The sequence below is a fragment of the Coregonus clupeaformis genome, chromosome 2 (genome assembly GCF_020615455.1).
Source record: "Coregonus clupeaformis isolate EN_2021a chromosome 2, ASM2061545v1, whole genome shotgun sequence".
NCBI lineage: Eukaryota > Metazoa > Chordata > Actinopteri > Salmoniformes > Salmonidae > Coregonus > Coregonus clupeaformis.
The window spans coordinates 5,289,617-5,302,862 of NC_059193.1; the positions used below are offsets into that span (position 1 = coordinate 5,289,617).

A 13,246-nucleotide genomic window follows, 5' to 3' on the forward strand; every position below is an offset into this window, starting at 1 on the left:
TAACTTTCTGGATCTTGTGTCTATGCTGTGAGTGACAATTACATTTCTACTGAAGGTCAATAATGTACTGGGATGGGATGTGGGTTCGTTTCCCACGGGGGGCCAGTATGAAAAAAACACAAAAAAACATGTATGCATTCACTGTAAGTCGCTCTGGATAAGAGCGTCTGCTAAATGACTAAAATGTAAAATGTAATGTAAATGTACTGCAGCTATGTTTCTATTTCTTGACATGCCAGGACAGTGTTTATATCATTGGGTAGCGCCACCTTTAAAAATAATTTTATTAAAACAATGTCAAACATAACAAAAATGAAGCAAACACCCTTAAGAATATTCGTAACAGTTAGGGAATGTTTTTGAGAATGAAAAAAAATGACCCAACAGGAACAGGTTGGATAACTAATCCTCTTATTACAAATGGAAGCAATATTTGTCAGCTAAAATAGATCAACATTTCCATGTCTATATAAGTCCACAATGCAGGCAAACCTGGCTAGCTGAGGTACGTACCGTTGTCTTTCACAAAAGATGACCCCCCCCCACCCTCCAAAAAAATAAATAAAAGTAACATAACATTGTGCCAAACATGACAAAACCGTGCATAGTATAAACCATGTAAACCAAAAAACAACAAATCTATGTAGTGTGAAGTCTTTCTGGGATATTATAAGAACTCATAATGTACCTGAGCAAAGAGAATTGGTTAGCTTGCTTGTGATTTTACTGAACAAGTAATTTTTTCTTAAACAAGTCCTGCAGACCTTCGTACTTCTTTCTTAGGCAAGGTTTTAGACCACCCTGCTCAGCACTGAGCTAAGCTTATAAATTAAATTAATAAATTACAAAAATAACGTAACAGCTGAAGTGTGTGAAACAGTTCAAGTATGACTCTAGAGAGCTCTAACTAAGCCACATAACACATGCTTCTGGGCATGTATGTACCACCACATATAGTGCTTCTTCTAACAATAGTTCTGAATAAGCCAGAGACCCTGGTTGTCACTTCCTTCTGTTTCCAGTGAGGGGCACCTCTGGATAGCCTCAATGCATTTGTTGATGCTGCTTCCCTCAGTCTTCCAGCAGGGTCCTACTCCATGTAGTCGGAGCCTGCCATGGCCATGTAGGAATCCAGCTCTGCGTCTAGGTGGCTCTTGGTCATTGACATGTAGTTGTCTAGTTGGTTGTCCAGCTCCTCTTTGGTGGGGATTTTTTCAGGTTTGCCCATGCCTCGGCACCGGAACCCTCCCCGGCCCCGCAGGCCCAGACCCGCTCCTCTGCCTGGGTAGGGACGACAATACATGAGGGAGGGCAGTGGGAGAAGGGAGGGCAGAGTATGCACAGTTAAGAGAGTGCAAGAGTTCTCGCACCTCTTCCTCTCAGGCCCAGTCCATTCCTGGCTCCGCGGCTCACCAGCACTCCAGCATTGTTCAGCTGGCCACCTTGCAGCCTCAGGCCCTGACGAAACCTAAGCTTAGTCACCCCTCCCCGGGCACGCATCTGATTCACACCTGAACGAGAGAGGGATATATAAAGTTAAACTGGCTCCAACTGTATTACAGTTGAACAACACAGTACACCAAATACAGAGAAAAACAAAAAGGACACCCACCTCTGAAAGCATAGCCACCTCTCAAAAAGCCCCATCTGTTGTTTCCACGCACTCTGAATGCTCCTCGGTTCATCCCTCGCAGTCCCCTTACAGCAAACCCTCGGCTTCTGGTGGCCCCCCGCATCAGGGTCCCCATGGGCCGACCTAGCCTTGTCAGGACGTTGCCCTTCCCCAGGCGCTGCTTCAGGCTCTGTGGGACATCGGAACGTACCAACAGAGTTAGGGTGCATGCCATTAAAATGTAATCGATGAACTGAAAGTAAAGACATGACATGCCCAGTAGGTGGCGCCGTTGGTTTCAAAATTCAAATTAAACTTCAATGCTTCTAATCTAGTCCACGTTTTCATTTCTCTGGTCTCTTCTTAAAAAGGAAAAAAAATAGTGATACTGGGGTAGTTCTGATCTGTGGTGCGTTCAGTACGACAGAACAGTGTTCAACGTTTAATTCAACGGAAACAATTCTGAACGACCAGTTGAAGAACGGTATGATTATGGTGGGGCAGAGGGAGATTGTGTATGAACAAAGATGGTATAGTGTGTGCAGCACAAGTTTTGAAATTTCAAAATGGTCACACCCATATTGATCAGGCCACACCCACCAAACATACCTCAAAGGCTGTTGAAGAACAGTGCGCACCATTTTGGGGAAACGTGCCCTTCAGTACAAACCGTCACAGAACGTTGCATCGAACTGAATGCAGCCTTGGATTAGTGACACTGACACTTAATCTAACAGACTAACCTAGACAAGTTGAAAAGTGGATGGTTAGTTCCCTCACCTTGGGCTGCAGGGCGGCCTGCACAGAGGTCCTGTTCTCCATCTGCAGAGCCAGTCTCCTGTTGCGGACACTGGCCACTTGCTGCTGCTGCATGTTGGCTCGTACATCCACTGGCTCCGGCTGCTTGTTCTTCAGCATAGTCGTGAAGCTTGGAGGAGCAGGGTTTGAGGGATAAAGGAGGATAGAACATACTTAGCATACTACTGTACCATGTAGTTGCATTCCCCTGCCCAGCCACTTACTGCCTATACAATGCACTTGTGTACATGGGGTGAAGTCCCCAATTAACCAGCTGTAGCTAGATGTCTAGCAAACAGACAGGTTTGGCCTTTGACTCATGATTTTGTATCAACGGGGAAGAATGACTGATAAGACAAAAGACACTTAGTCATAACAGGGTTTGCAATTAGCAAGATATGGAGTACAGGAGGTGGCCTCTAAACTCATCACCACTGGCTTATGGTAGTCTCACCGATCGTTGAGGGAAACTGAGGTGCTTTTCAGCACGATTGTCTCTGTTGGGGAGGTCATTGCGTCTGTTTGTTGATACATTCCTGTGAGACAATCAATTGGGAGACCGAAATTATACTGCAATGGAACAAAAGCATAACTTTAGTTGGTAGCTACTGTGACAAAATTTGACAATTACCTAATGTTAGGCTAGGAAACTACCTTGTAACATGAAATAGTTTAAAACACATACTAGCAAGCTGTTCTCCTTAATTCGTTTGACATGATGCTGGCTTGGTCGGCAAAATGTTGCTAATTTGCTGATATGTGAGATGGTAGCTAAACTTCAAACTAGATAAACCTACTAACTAGGTTTTTATCAAGTTTTGAGCACGCTGCGTTTCCTCACCTTTTAGAACAGCACTGGCAGATAGGGGAGATGCTAGCTAAAATGTGGTTAGCCGCCCACTCTTGACTGTCAGCACCAAAGACGCACCTGCACAACATAAAATAAAAGTTACTCTCAACTAAGGAAAGCCTCAAGCTTCATACCGTAGTTACCGCCCAAAATATAAACGCAATAATTCAATCAAACTCGCACTGTCATTCGACCACAATGCGGGAAATATCAAATGTACGTTTACAAATCAAGAACTGATGAAAGGTTGCATTTTTGCAGTATATAGATCATTAATTTGACTAAGACCCCAAATAGACAATAACTTTTAGAAAAAAATATGAAAGGTAAGGACACTGTCCAAGTAACTTATCTAAGATTCCAAAACGGTACACATATATTTTGCTGCATAACATTGGAATTGAGGAACAGAGGGCTAAGCAGCAATGGAGCTACCGGAGCTATGTAAAAACATTTGTGTGTAAAGTAGCACATATGCAGAAGGTACGGTTGTTTTAGCTTTCTTGTAGAGGTGTCCGGGGAGTCTGGTAATACAGCCACTCCGTTCCCTATTTAGTACAGTGCGATTTGTGACTCAAATTCAAACCATATAGTGTGTGCCCTAATAGCCTAGCTGGGGGAGAGAGGGAGGTACAATTTACCAGAAACCCCCCTTTTCCTGGTAAAATACCTGATAAACTATCCACCTACTACTATCTTTATATTCTAGCCTGGTGTATTTATTGTAAGTGCAACACTACCCTTCTGATTTCCCATAAGGTAAATGCAACACATACTTGAAACAAATCATCCACATTATGTAGCCAGCAGATTATCTAAAACACCATTAGTCTATAAAACACAAACTGTGGATTTTTAAAATATTCCTTTGAGAAAAAAAAGTGACTATATACTCCTCTATGCAAGAGCCTAACTGGCTTTTGTGAAGCCTACAAAAAATAATAAATTACAGTAAAAAAGTGTCAGCCACTAGAGGGCAGCACAGTCTCATATTTAACAGCTATGGAAATCTACCGTTATTGGCAGTAATGTCCCGATTTTTTTGGCAGAAATGGTACTGATCAAGTAATTTCTAAGACAATGGTCATACCCATTGGATGTATATTAGATGTATTAGATGTGTATGTATGCATGCATGTTTTGGACTACAGCTAGCTATAACTACGGCAGAATATCCAAGCCATACATACAGCCTCATGATGATGTTGGCTGTTGTGCTTTTTATCCTGGTGAAGTTATTTTAATGAAATTGGAGGTCCATTACTGCGTTACTGTGCTCAGTAGTGATGTGTTTAACTACTAATGTGTATTTTTTTTCACATATTGCCTTGGTGAAATACAATTATTAATGCGGACCTCTTCATTGGTATGGACCATTGTGGGATTCTTTCCAGCAAGCTATGTTTCTTTGACGTCAGAAATGAATGCGGTTGATGCCCAACCATAGAGAATGATAGAGGCCTAGTAGTGGCCAAAAGGCCTTATTTGCATGGGCAGCGCCATTGAGGGCTTCCACCATTTTAATGTAGTCTACTGGGTGGAACTTCTAACTTCATGGACATGATTCCAACAGGTTCACCATGAGGGATCAGCCAATCATGAAGAAGAAATGGACTACTTTAAAATGGAGATAGTCTCAATGGCGCTGCCCATGCTGTCACATACCCTATAATACCACATATACAAAAATGAGTCTTCTATCTATCTCTATGTGCCCAACACACTTACTGCGCCGCCGCAACCGTTTCTGGGAGGAGAACGAATTCGATGAGGGCTGCAATTCAATCCCAGGAACGTTGCAATGCCTTGTTTCACTGATGAGGTTTGGGCATAGGCATGGTGTGAGTGTTGTTTGTAATCGCAAAGGAGGAGGATAAGATTCGCTAATAATACACTTTATCGAGGGTAGAAGGAAGGACATGATTTATTATCCAGTCTACTAGCTAGCTAAGGATTTCGTCTTGATGTTTACTGGAGAGAGAGGGGTAAGTCCGACCAGCCGTTGTTAGCTTGTAGCTAGGTTATTTATCAGTATCTTTGATGTAACGTTACGTTAGCTCAATTTACGTTAACCAACGTTCGTTCATACAATTATTTGAGGAAATTACAATTGAATCGGCGCCGCCAGCTGAGTTTATCCAACGTCAAAATATGTTGTGACCCAGTAATACCTAGCTAGTTAAGTAACTAGTTAGCTACTGTTAGATAGCTAACGCTTTACTCGGTGAATGAACGAGGCACTAGTACCGTAACGTAGCTAACACCGGGCCTATCAAGCTGTTTCTCTGTCTCATGATGGAAGCTAACGTTAGCTAGCTAGCCAACTGCTTCCATGGACTAACTAATTTAAACATTAGCTAGCCAAGTATAATCCTCTCTGACAAATAGCTAGTTAACTAACTTTTACCCACTTTAAATGTTAGTACGCTAGCTACTGTAGCTTGTCATGACAACCAAATCACCTGACCTGATGGTCCTATTTAGCTATTGTGTGGTAGTTAAAATAATAACGTTAACTAACTAAATACTTTCCAATTTCTGTAACTAGTAGTTATGTTCCCTGTATGCATGCATTAGCAGTACAGTATTGGCTTCAATTCATAGGTACATTGTCATTGTAGCTAACTAGGTATTTAGAAATGTGTGGTGTCGGTTATGGCTACATTTTCAAGAGGGAAATACTGTAGCGTCCATTGATTATGAATGAAGGATCGTCTTTGAGGCACGGGTGTCTTTGAATACATACAGCCATGTGGGGTTAATGACTGCATTAACTAAATCCTACCAGTATAACCTGCAAATAGGCTAAACACAATTGTCCAGTCAGTAAAAATTCCTTGCAACTTTGTAATTCAGTGAGTCTAAGGCTAAATGTTACAGATATTAAATCGAGACAGCTGGTGCTGTAGAGAAAGACTCGAAAACAGCAGGTCTGGGACAAGGTAGCAGGTCCGGTGAACAGGTCAGGATTCCCTAGCCGCAGGCAGAACAGTTGAAACTGGAGCAGCAGCACGTCCAGGTGGACTGGGGACAGCTAGAAGTCATCAGGCCAGGTAGTCCTGATCCTAGGGCTCAGGTCCTCCGGGAGGGGAGGGAGAGAATTAGAGGGAGCATACTTAAATTCACACAGGACACCAGATAAGACAGGAGAATTACACCAGATACAACAGACTGACCCTAGCCCCTCGGCACATAGACTATTGCAGCATAGATACTGGAGACTGAGACGGGTGGTTCGGGGGACACTGTGGTATATGTCCAACATCACAATTGTCTTTTTTCCTCATGTATCTACCAGCTTCACTGCTAGACCCTATCAGGGGTGTAATCATTACTCCAAACAGTCGCAAAACGTTCTGTTTTGCAACGAAAACTAGCATTTCTATTGGACAGATTCAGGTAGGGCCCTAACTGTTTGCTGAACCTGCCCAATAGAAACAGTAATTTCTGTTGCAAAACAGAACGTTTTGCAACTGTTTGAAGTAATGATTACACCCCAGTACAAATCTGTGAGAATGTTCCAAGCTGAAGGTTTGAGTCAGGCGGTAGGCCTTATTTCCTTAAAGTCACTTTTAAGTGAAGTTTTGTTCTGTTGATATTCTGACTTGATTTTCTCTCATTGTGACTCTTAGGAAGCGGGCATCATGGGCACGACATTAACATCCAACGTGTTCAAGTAAACTGGACCCACGAGACTGCTTAAAACCCATCCCCAGCCATGGCAGGCTTCAAGCGAGGGTATGACGGCAAGATCGCAGGGCTCTATGACCTGGACAAGACGCTGGGCCGGGGCCACTTCGCCGTGGTCAAACTGGCGCGCCACGTCTTCACGGGGGAGAAGGTGGCGGTCAAGGTCATCGACAAGACCAAGTTGGACACGGTTGCCACGGGTCACCTGTTCCAGGAAGTGCGCTGTATGAAGCTGGTGCAGCATCCTAACATCGTCCGGCTCTACGAGGTCATCGACACGCAGACCAAGCTCTACCTGATCCTGGAGCTGGGCGATGGAGGAGACATGTTCGATTACATCATGAAGCACGAGGAGGGCCTCAGCGAGGAGCTGGCCAAGAAGTACTTTGCCCAGATCGTCCATGCCATCTCCTACTGCCACCGGCTGCACGTGGTGCACCGTGACCTCAAGCCGGAGAACGTGGTGTTCTTTGAGAAGCAGGGCTTGGTGAAGCTCACTGACTTTGGCTTCAGCAACAAGTTTCAGCCAGGGAAGAAGCTCACCACCAGCTGTGGCTCGCTGGCCTACTCTGCCCCAGAGATCCTGCTGGGAGATGAGTACGATGCTCCGGCAGTAGGTAAGAAATCTAAGCTTGTAAGCCTGGATACATTAGATGGATGCCGTTTGACGCTGTCTGCCATAGATAGCTTACCTCCTAGAGTCATAGTTTGATTGTATTGACCTGGACTGGCTGTAATCTTTGGCACTTAGTCTAATAGGCACGTGTTGAAAACCCTTCAAGGTAATGGCCTCGTATCAGCAAGCTCACAACCCTGTGTCATGGGGCCATGGTGATTCTGTGAGATTGTTGCATGGACTTGAGCGCTAAGGATCACGTAGTCTAAAACATTTGCTGTATGCTGACCTTTGACATTGCCTTACCGTAGCCTAGAAAGGATTACTTTTGTGTACATATGTAGGTTTAGGCTGGTTTTGAACTTGCAATTTCAGAAGTGCAAGGTTATGTTGTAGCTAGGGAAGCAAGTTACTGCTATTAGATGTGCATTGTTCATAACCACAGGCTATGTGTTGCTATGATACACAAGGCCAGTTCTCCTGGTGTTGGTGCCTAGAGTGTTTCTTTGCACTTAACTGGCTCATTGATTTCCTGTGTGGACTGACTGGACTGACCGTAGTGCATACAGCAGCAGCACTGACTTATACAATAGCTTCCCGTGTCTAACCAGGCATTTACATATCAAATCATTTGTAAGATGATTACTTATATTCTATGATAAACCCTATTTCTTTAACATTTCACTGTCCCAGACATTTGAAAGGAGAGTCTGAAATACTCCAATGTTATGAAGACTAAAATCTCTAAAAATAGGCCCTATGCATGATAATGCTTTTGATAAGCATTTGGGTTAGCTATTATTGCTTCCCCTATTTGACTATGCCTGTCACACTTGTAGGGTGTAACTGCAACCTGAGGAAACTGTGGTCACTCTCTCTCACTCACTCACTCACTCACTCACTCACTCACTCACACACACTGTTGTTTCTTTGCAAAGAATGACAGAGCATCTTATCTTACAGTAATAGGTCTGGGGCTGTGTGTGCAGCCTGTGTTGTGTTGTAATTGTCATGGTTGTGCGTCAGATGAAGGTCCCTAGAGAGAAGAGAGAAGGCTGACTGCTGTTAATTGCAGCCTGGTTACAATCACCGGCTCTAAGCAGGACAGTTGATCCATCCTTTGTTTGTACTGAACATCTAGTACTGAAGCCCTGATTTAAACATTTTACTATTGATATTGTGGGGTTGATTAAAACACATTTCTACATGATAGCCAGTGGAAGCCTCGCACACAATCTACATGGTTTCCAGCTTAGCCCTGCCAAATCAATATTCCATCCTGCAGCCTCTCAGTCCAGAGCTGTGTCACAGGCCATCTCACTACCTCTAATTCATAAATTCGCCCTCTCTCTGAACAAACATTGAGCCAGCAGCAGTAGTGTTGCCTGGCCCTGGACTGGTGGGATGGGTGAGCACTCCAGAGTGTAAGTGTGAGAGAGTAGAGCTTACCTATGACCATTGGCTCTGCTCCACAGTCTCATGGCTCTTGGCTTGCGTACTGTTATGTTTTGGTGGCTCTTGTCTCAGGACCATTGGTCAGAATTTCTGAGAGAGAGCCTGGCAAAAAAAATAATCCTAATCTCTCACCCCCTCGCCCTCCGTCACCTGTGATTGGGGATGGAGGGCCAGGCAGAGTAAACATCCCAAATGGCATCCTATTCCCTATAATGTGCACTACCTTTGACCAGAATCCCATAGGGCTCTGATCAGAAGTAGCGCACATGCACTATATAGGGAACAGGCTGCCATTTGAGACACACCCAGAGTGTGCAGCTGATGTTTTTTGTAACTGCTCAGAGAACACCAGAGGTAGCATGAGGCCAGGAATGTGAATGAGCAAGAGTCATTGTAAAAAAGAGAGGAAACTGTTGGGCATGTGGGTGTATATTAATGATGAACACTTTTCTTGGAATGTGACCAATGAGAGAGAGACACACTCCAGCCTACTGCCAGCCCTGTGGCTGTTTGTTGTCACTCTGCCACGTTTGTTCCTCACTCTGTGTAATGACAGAACAGGGTGCTGTGGTGCTGGAGGTGTCAAGGAGGATGAGGCCAGTCTGACAGAACATGGTGCTGGAGGTGTCAAGGAGGATTAGGCCAGTCTGACAGAACATGGTGCTGGAGGTGTCAAGGAGGATTAGGCCAGTCTGACAGAACATGGTGCTGGAGGTGTCAAGGAGGATTAGGTCAGTCTGACAGAACAGAGTGTTGTAGGTGCTGTGGTGCTGGAGGTGTCAAGGAGGATTAGGTCAGTCTGACAGAACCGAGTGTTGTAGGGGCTGTGGTGCTGGAGGTGTCAAGGAGGATTAGGTCAGTCTGACAGAACCGAGTGTTGTAGGGGCTGTGGTGCTGGAGTTGTCAAGGAGGATTAGGTCAGTCTGACAGAACCGAGTGTTGTAGGGGCTGTGGTGCTGGAGTTGTCAAGGAGGATTAGGTCAGTCTGACAGAACAGAGTGTTGTAGGGGCTGTGGTGCTGGAGGTGTCAAGGAGGATTAGGTCAGTCTGACAGAACAGAGTGTTGTAGGGGCTGTGGTGCTGGAGTTGTCAAGGAGGATTAGGTCAGTCTGACAGAACCGAGTGTTGTAGGGGCTGTGGTGCTGGAGGTGTCAAGGAGGATTAGGTCAGTCTGACAGAACAGAGTGTTGTAGGGGCTGTGGTGCTGGAGTTGTCAAGGAGGATTAGGTCAGTCTGACAGAACAGAGTGTTGTAGGGGCTGTGGTGCTGGAGTTGTCAAGGAGGATTAGGTCAGTCTGACAGAACAGAGTGTTGTAGGGGCTGTGGTGCTGGAGGTGTCAAGGAGGATTAGGTCAGTCTGACAGAACAGAGTGTTGTAGGGGCTGTGGTGCTGGAGTTGTCAAGGAGGATTAGGTCAGTCTGACAGAACCGAGTGTTGTAGGGGCTGTGGTGCTGGAGGTGTCAAGGAGGATTAGGTCAGTCTGACAGAACAGAGTGTTGTAGGGGCTGTGGTGCTGGAGGTGTCAAGGAGGATTAGGTCAGTCTGACAGAACAGAGTGTTGTAGGGGCTGTGGTGCTGGAGTTGTCAAGGAGGATTAGGTCAGTCTGACAGAACAGAGTGTTGTAGGGGCTGTGGTGCTGGAGTTGTCAAGGAGGATTAGGTCAGTCTGACAGAACAGAGTGTTGTAGGGGCTGTGGTGCTGGAGGTGTCAAGGAGGATTAGGTCAGTCTGACAGAACAGAGTGTTGTAGGGGCTGTGGTGCTGGAGGTGTCAAGGAGGATTAGGTCAGTCTGACAGAACCGAGTGTTGTAGGTGCTGGAGGTGTCAAGGAGGCGGAGTCCAGTCTGAGGATGATGCCACAACAATGCTGCATTCCAAATGGTAGGGTGTATAGTAGGGTGCCGTTTGGGATTTGGCCCAAGCATCTGATGGAACAAGCTTTCCTGACTGGTGTTGGTGACCTTGCACCGCTCATGGTTAGACATTGCTCCTCAGAAATAACCTGTTGTATATAAATGTTGAAAAACACAATTTAAAGACATTTACTGTGACTTTATCAGCTGAGAGTATTTATATTCAACCCCTCTTGGAAAGGCAATGTATGGCAAACGTCTCCTGAAAAATCCACTAAATGTTGGAAGTAGGCTTACTATGCAATGAATGTGCAGAGCCCACTTACAGTGAAGTGGTTGAACAGGGTTGTTTAATTTGATGATTGAAGAGGGTTACTTCAGCCTTGCTACATAAATTAAAATGGACAGATCCTCTATGAGCCTCAGGCCCATAAAGCAGACGGGCTGATGGTGATGTAATGTTTCCAAATGAAAGTCAATGGGGAGTCCATGGGGGCGACTCGACGAGGCTAGTACCGTATATAAATCTGTAGGGACTAATCGTGTGTGCGGTGTGAGTGATAATCGGAATGTTTATGTTCCCTCCCTGACGCACACTCAGCGCGTGTTTTCAGCCTGTTCTAATTCCACTAATGCAGGTTCCACTAATGATGTGAGGAACTGTCAGGTCTAGTGTAGTCTAGCTGCTCTGCTCAGGATGAGACCAGGGTATGTCAATAGGTTCTTGACATTGAGCTTCCCAGTTACCACTGCCTCAAGTCATACAAGTGGCTTACACTTCGTACAAGCTATTTTCAGGTCTGTACTAGTGTGTGTGTGTACCCTCTTTGCTTTGACCCCTTGGATCTAAGTAGAGTCTTGATATATGTCGGTGTGTCAGGTTCAATGGTATTTCTCACCTCCTAAAACCTTGACAGTAACCTTTCACTCTGAGACCCTGAGCAGCAACCCCACTCTCCATTCTGCCTGGCTGTGTGGCCAAGTTGGCAGGTTGTCCAGTACACGTGTCATGGCTATGTGGATATAGGCTTGTAACTGACCAGCCACCAGACCAGCCATCTCTAAAGCTCTATCGGTCAGAGAGGGCAGCCATGCCAGAGCTGAACTCCTAAAGAACAGAGCTCTTTGAGGTGTGTGTCTCTGTCTGTGTAGTGTTACTGTTCAATGCCGGCCGACGTGAATGTTCCCAGCTTCTCTCTCCCCGTGATCCGTGCAGCAGACTCCTCTGCTGTAGCGCTCCACTTGACAGCTCAGGTTCACATTGCCTGCCGCTGTGGATGTGACACGTCTGCTATTAATACATTTGTGAGATTTTTTTCCAAAAGTCTACTAAGGGCCCTGTCTCTGCTGTACCAACCACATAGCTACTCAATTAAACCACATAGCTACTCAATTAAACCACATAGCTACTCAATTAATAGACTAATTGAGTTAAGTCCACCACCACTTCAATCTTTATCAGGTACTTTCAATCTTATAGGCTACCTATTAAAAAGCAATATATTACTACTTTGATTCGATCACAACTAGGGCTGGGAATTGCCAGGGACCTCACGATACTTAGGTGGCAATGTGATATGTATTAAGATTCTATATGTATTGCGATTCGATACTGCGATGTTTATGGTGATTTGATATTCCAAACATATTGCTCACTATATGTCTGAGCCGAGACCATGAGAGAAGTCAAAAAAAATTAAAGTGCTGAAAACATGTTGGCTCACTTTAAAAATATGGATTTTATATGATTTTATGTATTTTTATTTTACAAATTGTTACTTGGGATATAATATTGTCAATTTTTTAAATATTGTGATATGTAACTGGATACATTTTCCCTCATCAATAATCATGACTGACCTTGCATCGTGATTCCCAGCTCTTCCATATTTTCATACATTAATTATTATCACTAATTAAACACATTTCAGTGTATAGTGTTGGAAATGACCCTCTCTTTGTGTGTTATAAACTGAGGAAGAAGGTTGTCCTGGCGTGAACAGAAGAATACCCATCTGGCTGAATTAACCAGTGTCACACTGTGATTGCACAGGGAGGGATGGATAGAGTGAGGGATGGAGGGAGGCAGATGATTAACAGTAATTATTATTTTCACTGACCTGAGAGAAATGACTGTGAATTACTTTGTGTGCATCCCAAATGGGACCCTATTCACTATTTAGTGCACTACTTTTGACCAGGGCCCATAGGGTTCTGGTTATAAGTAGTGCACTATTACAAAAGAATAGGGTGCTATTTGGGACGTAGACATTGAAGAACGAAGCACAGCAGCAGCCCTTTCCAATTGCTGCCTGTCCGTCTGCTTCCATGGATTTTTCCATCAGTGGTGAATCCCACATTTGACCCCCAG

The 13,246-nt window shown here is 44.7% G+C and overlaps 2 protein-coding genes across 4 annotated transcripts in view; one reads left to right on the forward strand and one right to left on the reverse strand.

The window, feature by feature from the left end:
* Positions 1–266: 266 nt before the first annotated feature.
* On the reverse strand, positions 267–3,364 carry LOC121542320 (chromatin target of PRMT1 protein). Of its 2 annotated transcripts, none has more exons than XM_041851720.2 (6): positions 3,252–3,364; positions 2,865–2,946; positions 2,393–2,540; positions 1,613–1,802; positions 1,371–1,511; positions 267–1,281 (listed from the first exon to the last, which is right to left on the reverse strand). In XM_041851720.2, the coding sequence occupies exons 2-6, from the start codon at positions 2,942–2,944 to the stop codon at positions 1,091–1,093; spliced, it is 750 nt and encodes a 249-aa protein (XP_041707654.1). In that variant the 5' UTR covers positions 2,945–2,946; positions 3,252–3,364; the 3' UTR covers positions 267–1,090. The 2 variants fall into 2 exon arrangements, with proteins under 2 accessions (XP_041707654.1, XP_041707655.1); XM_041851721.2 differs by having other exon boundaries at positions 2,865–2,980.
* Positions 3,365–5,000: 1,636 nt separating this feature from the next.
* Positions 5,001–13,246, forward strand: part of LOC121542626 (SNF-related serine/threonine-protein kinase-like) — a 61,565-nt gene continuing 53,319 nt past the window's right edge. Inside the window, exons 1-2 of one of the 2 annotated variants that reach the window (XM_045226025.1) lie at positions 5,001–5,082; positions 6,893–7,567. In XM_045226025.1, the coding sequence (XP_045081960.1) occupies positions 6,979–7,567 (589 nt within the window). In that variant the 5' untranslated portion in view covers positions 5,001–5,082; positions 6,893–6,978. Of the gene's footprint in view, positions 5,246–6,892; positions 7,568–13,246 lie in introns of both variants that reach the window. The other variant, XM_041852063.2, reaches the window with a different exon arrangement.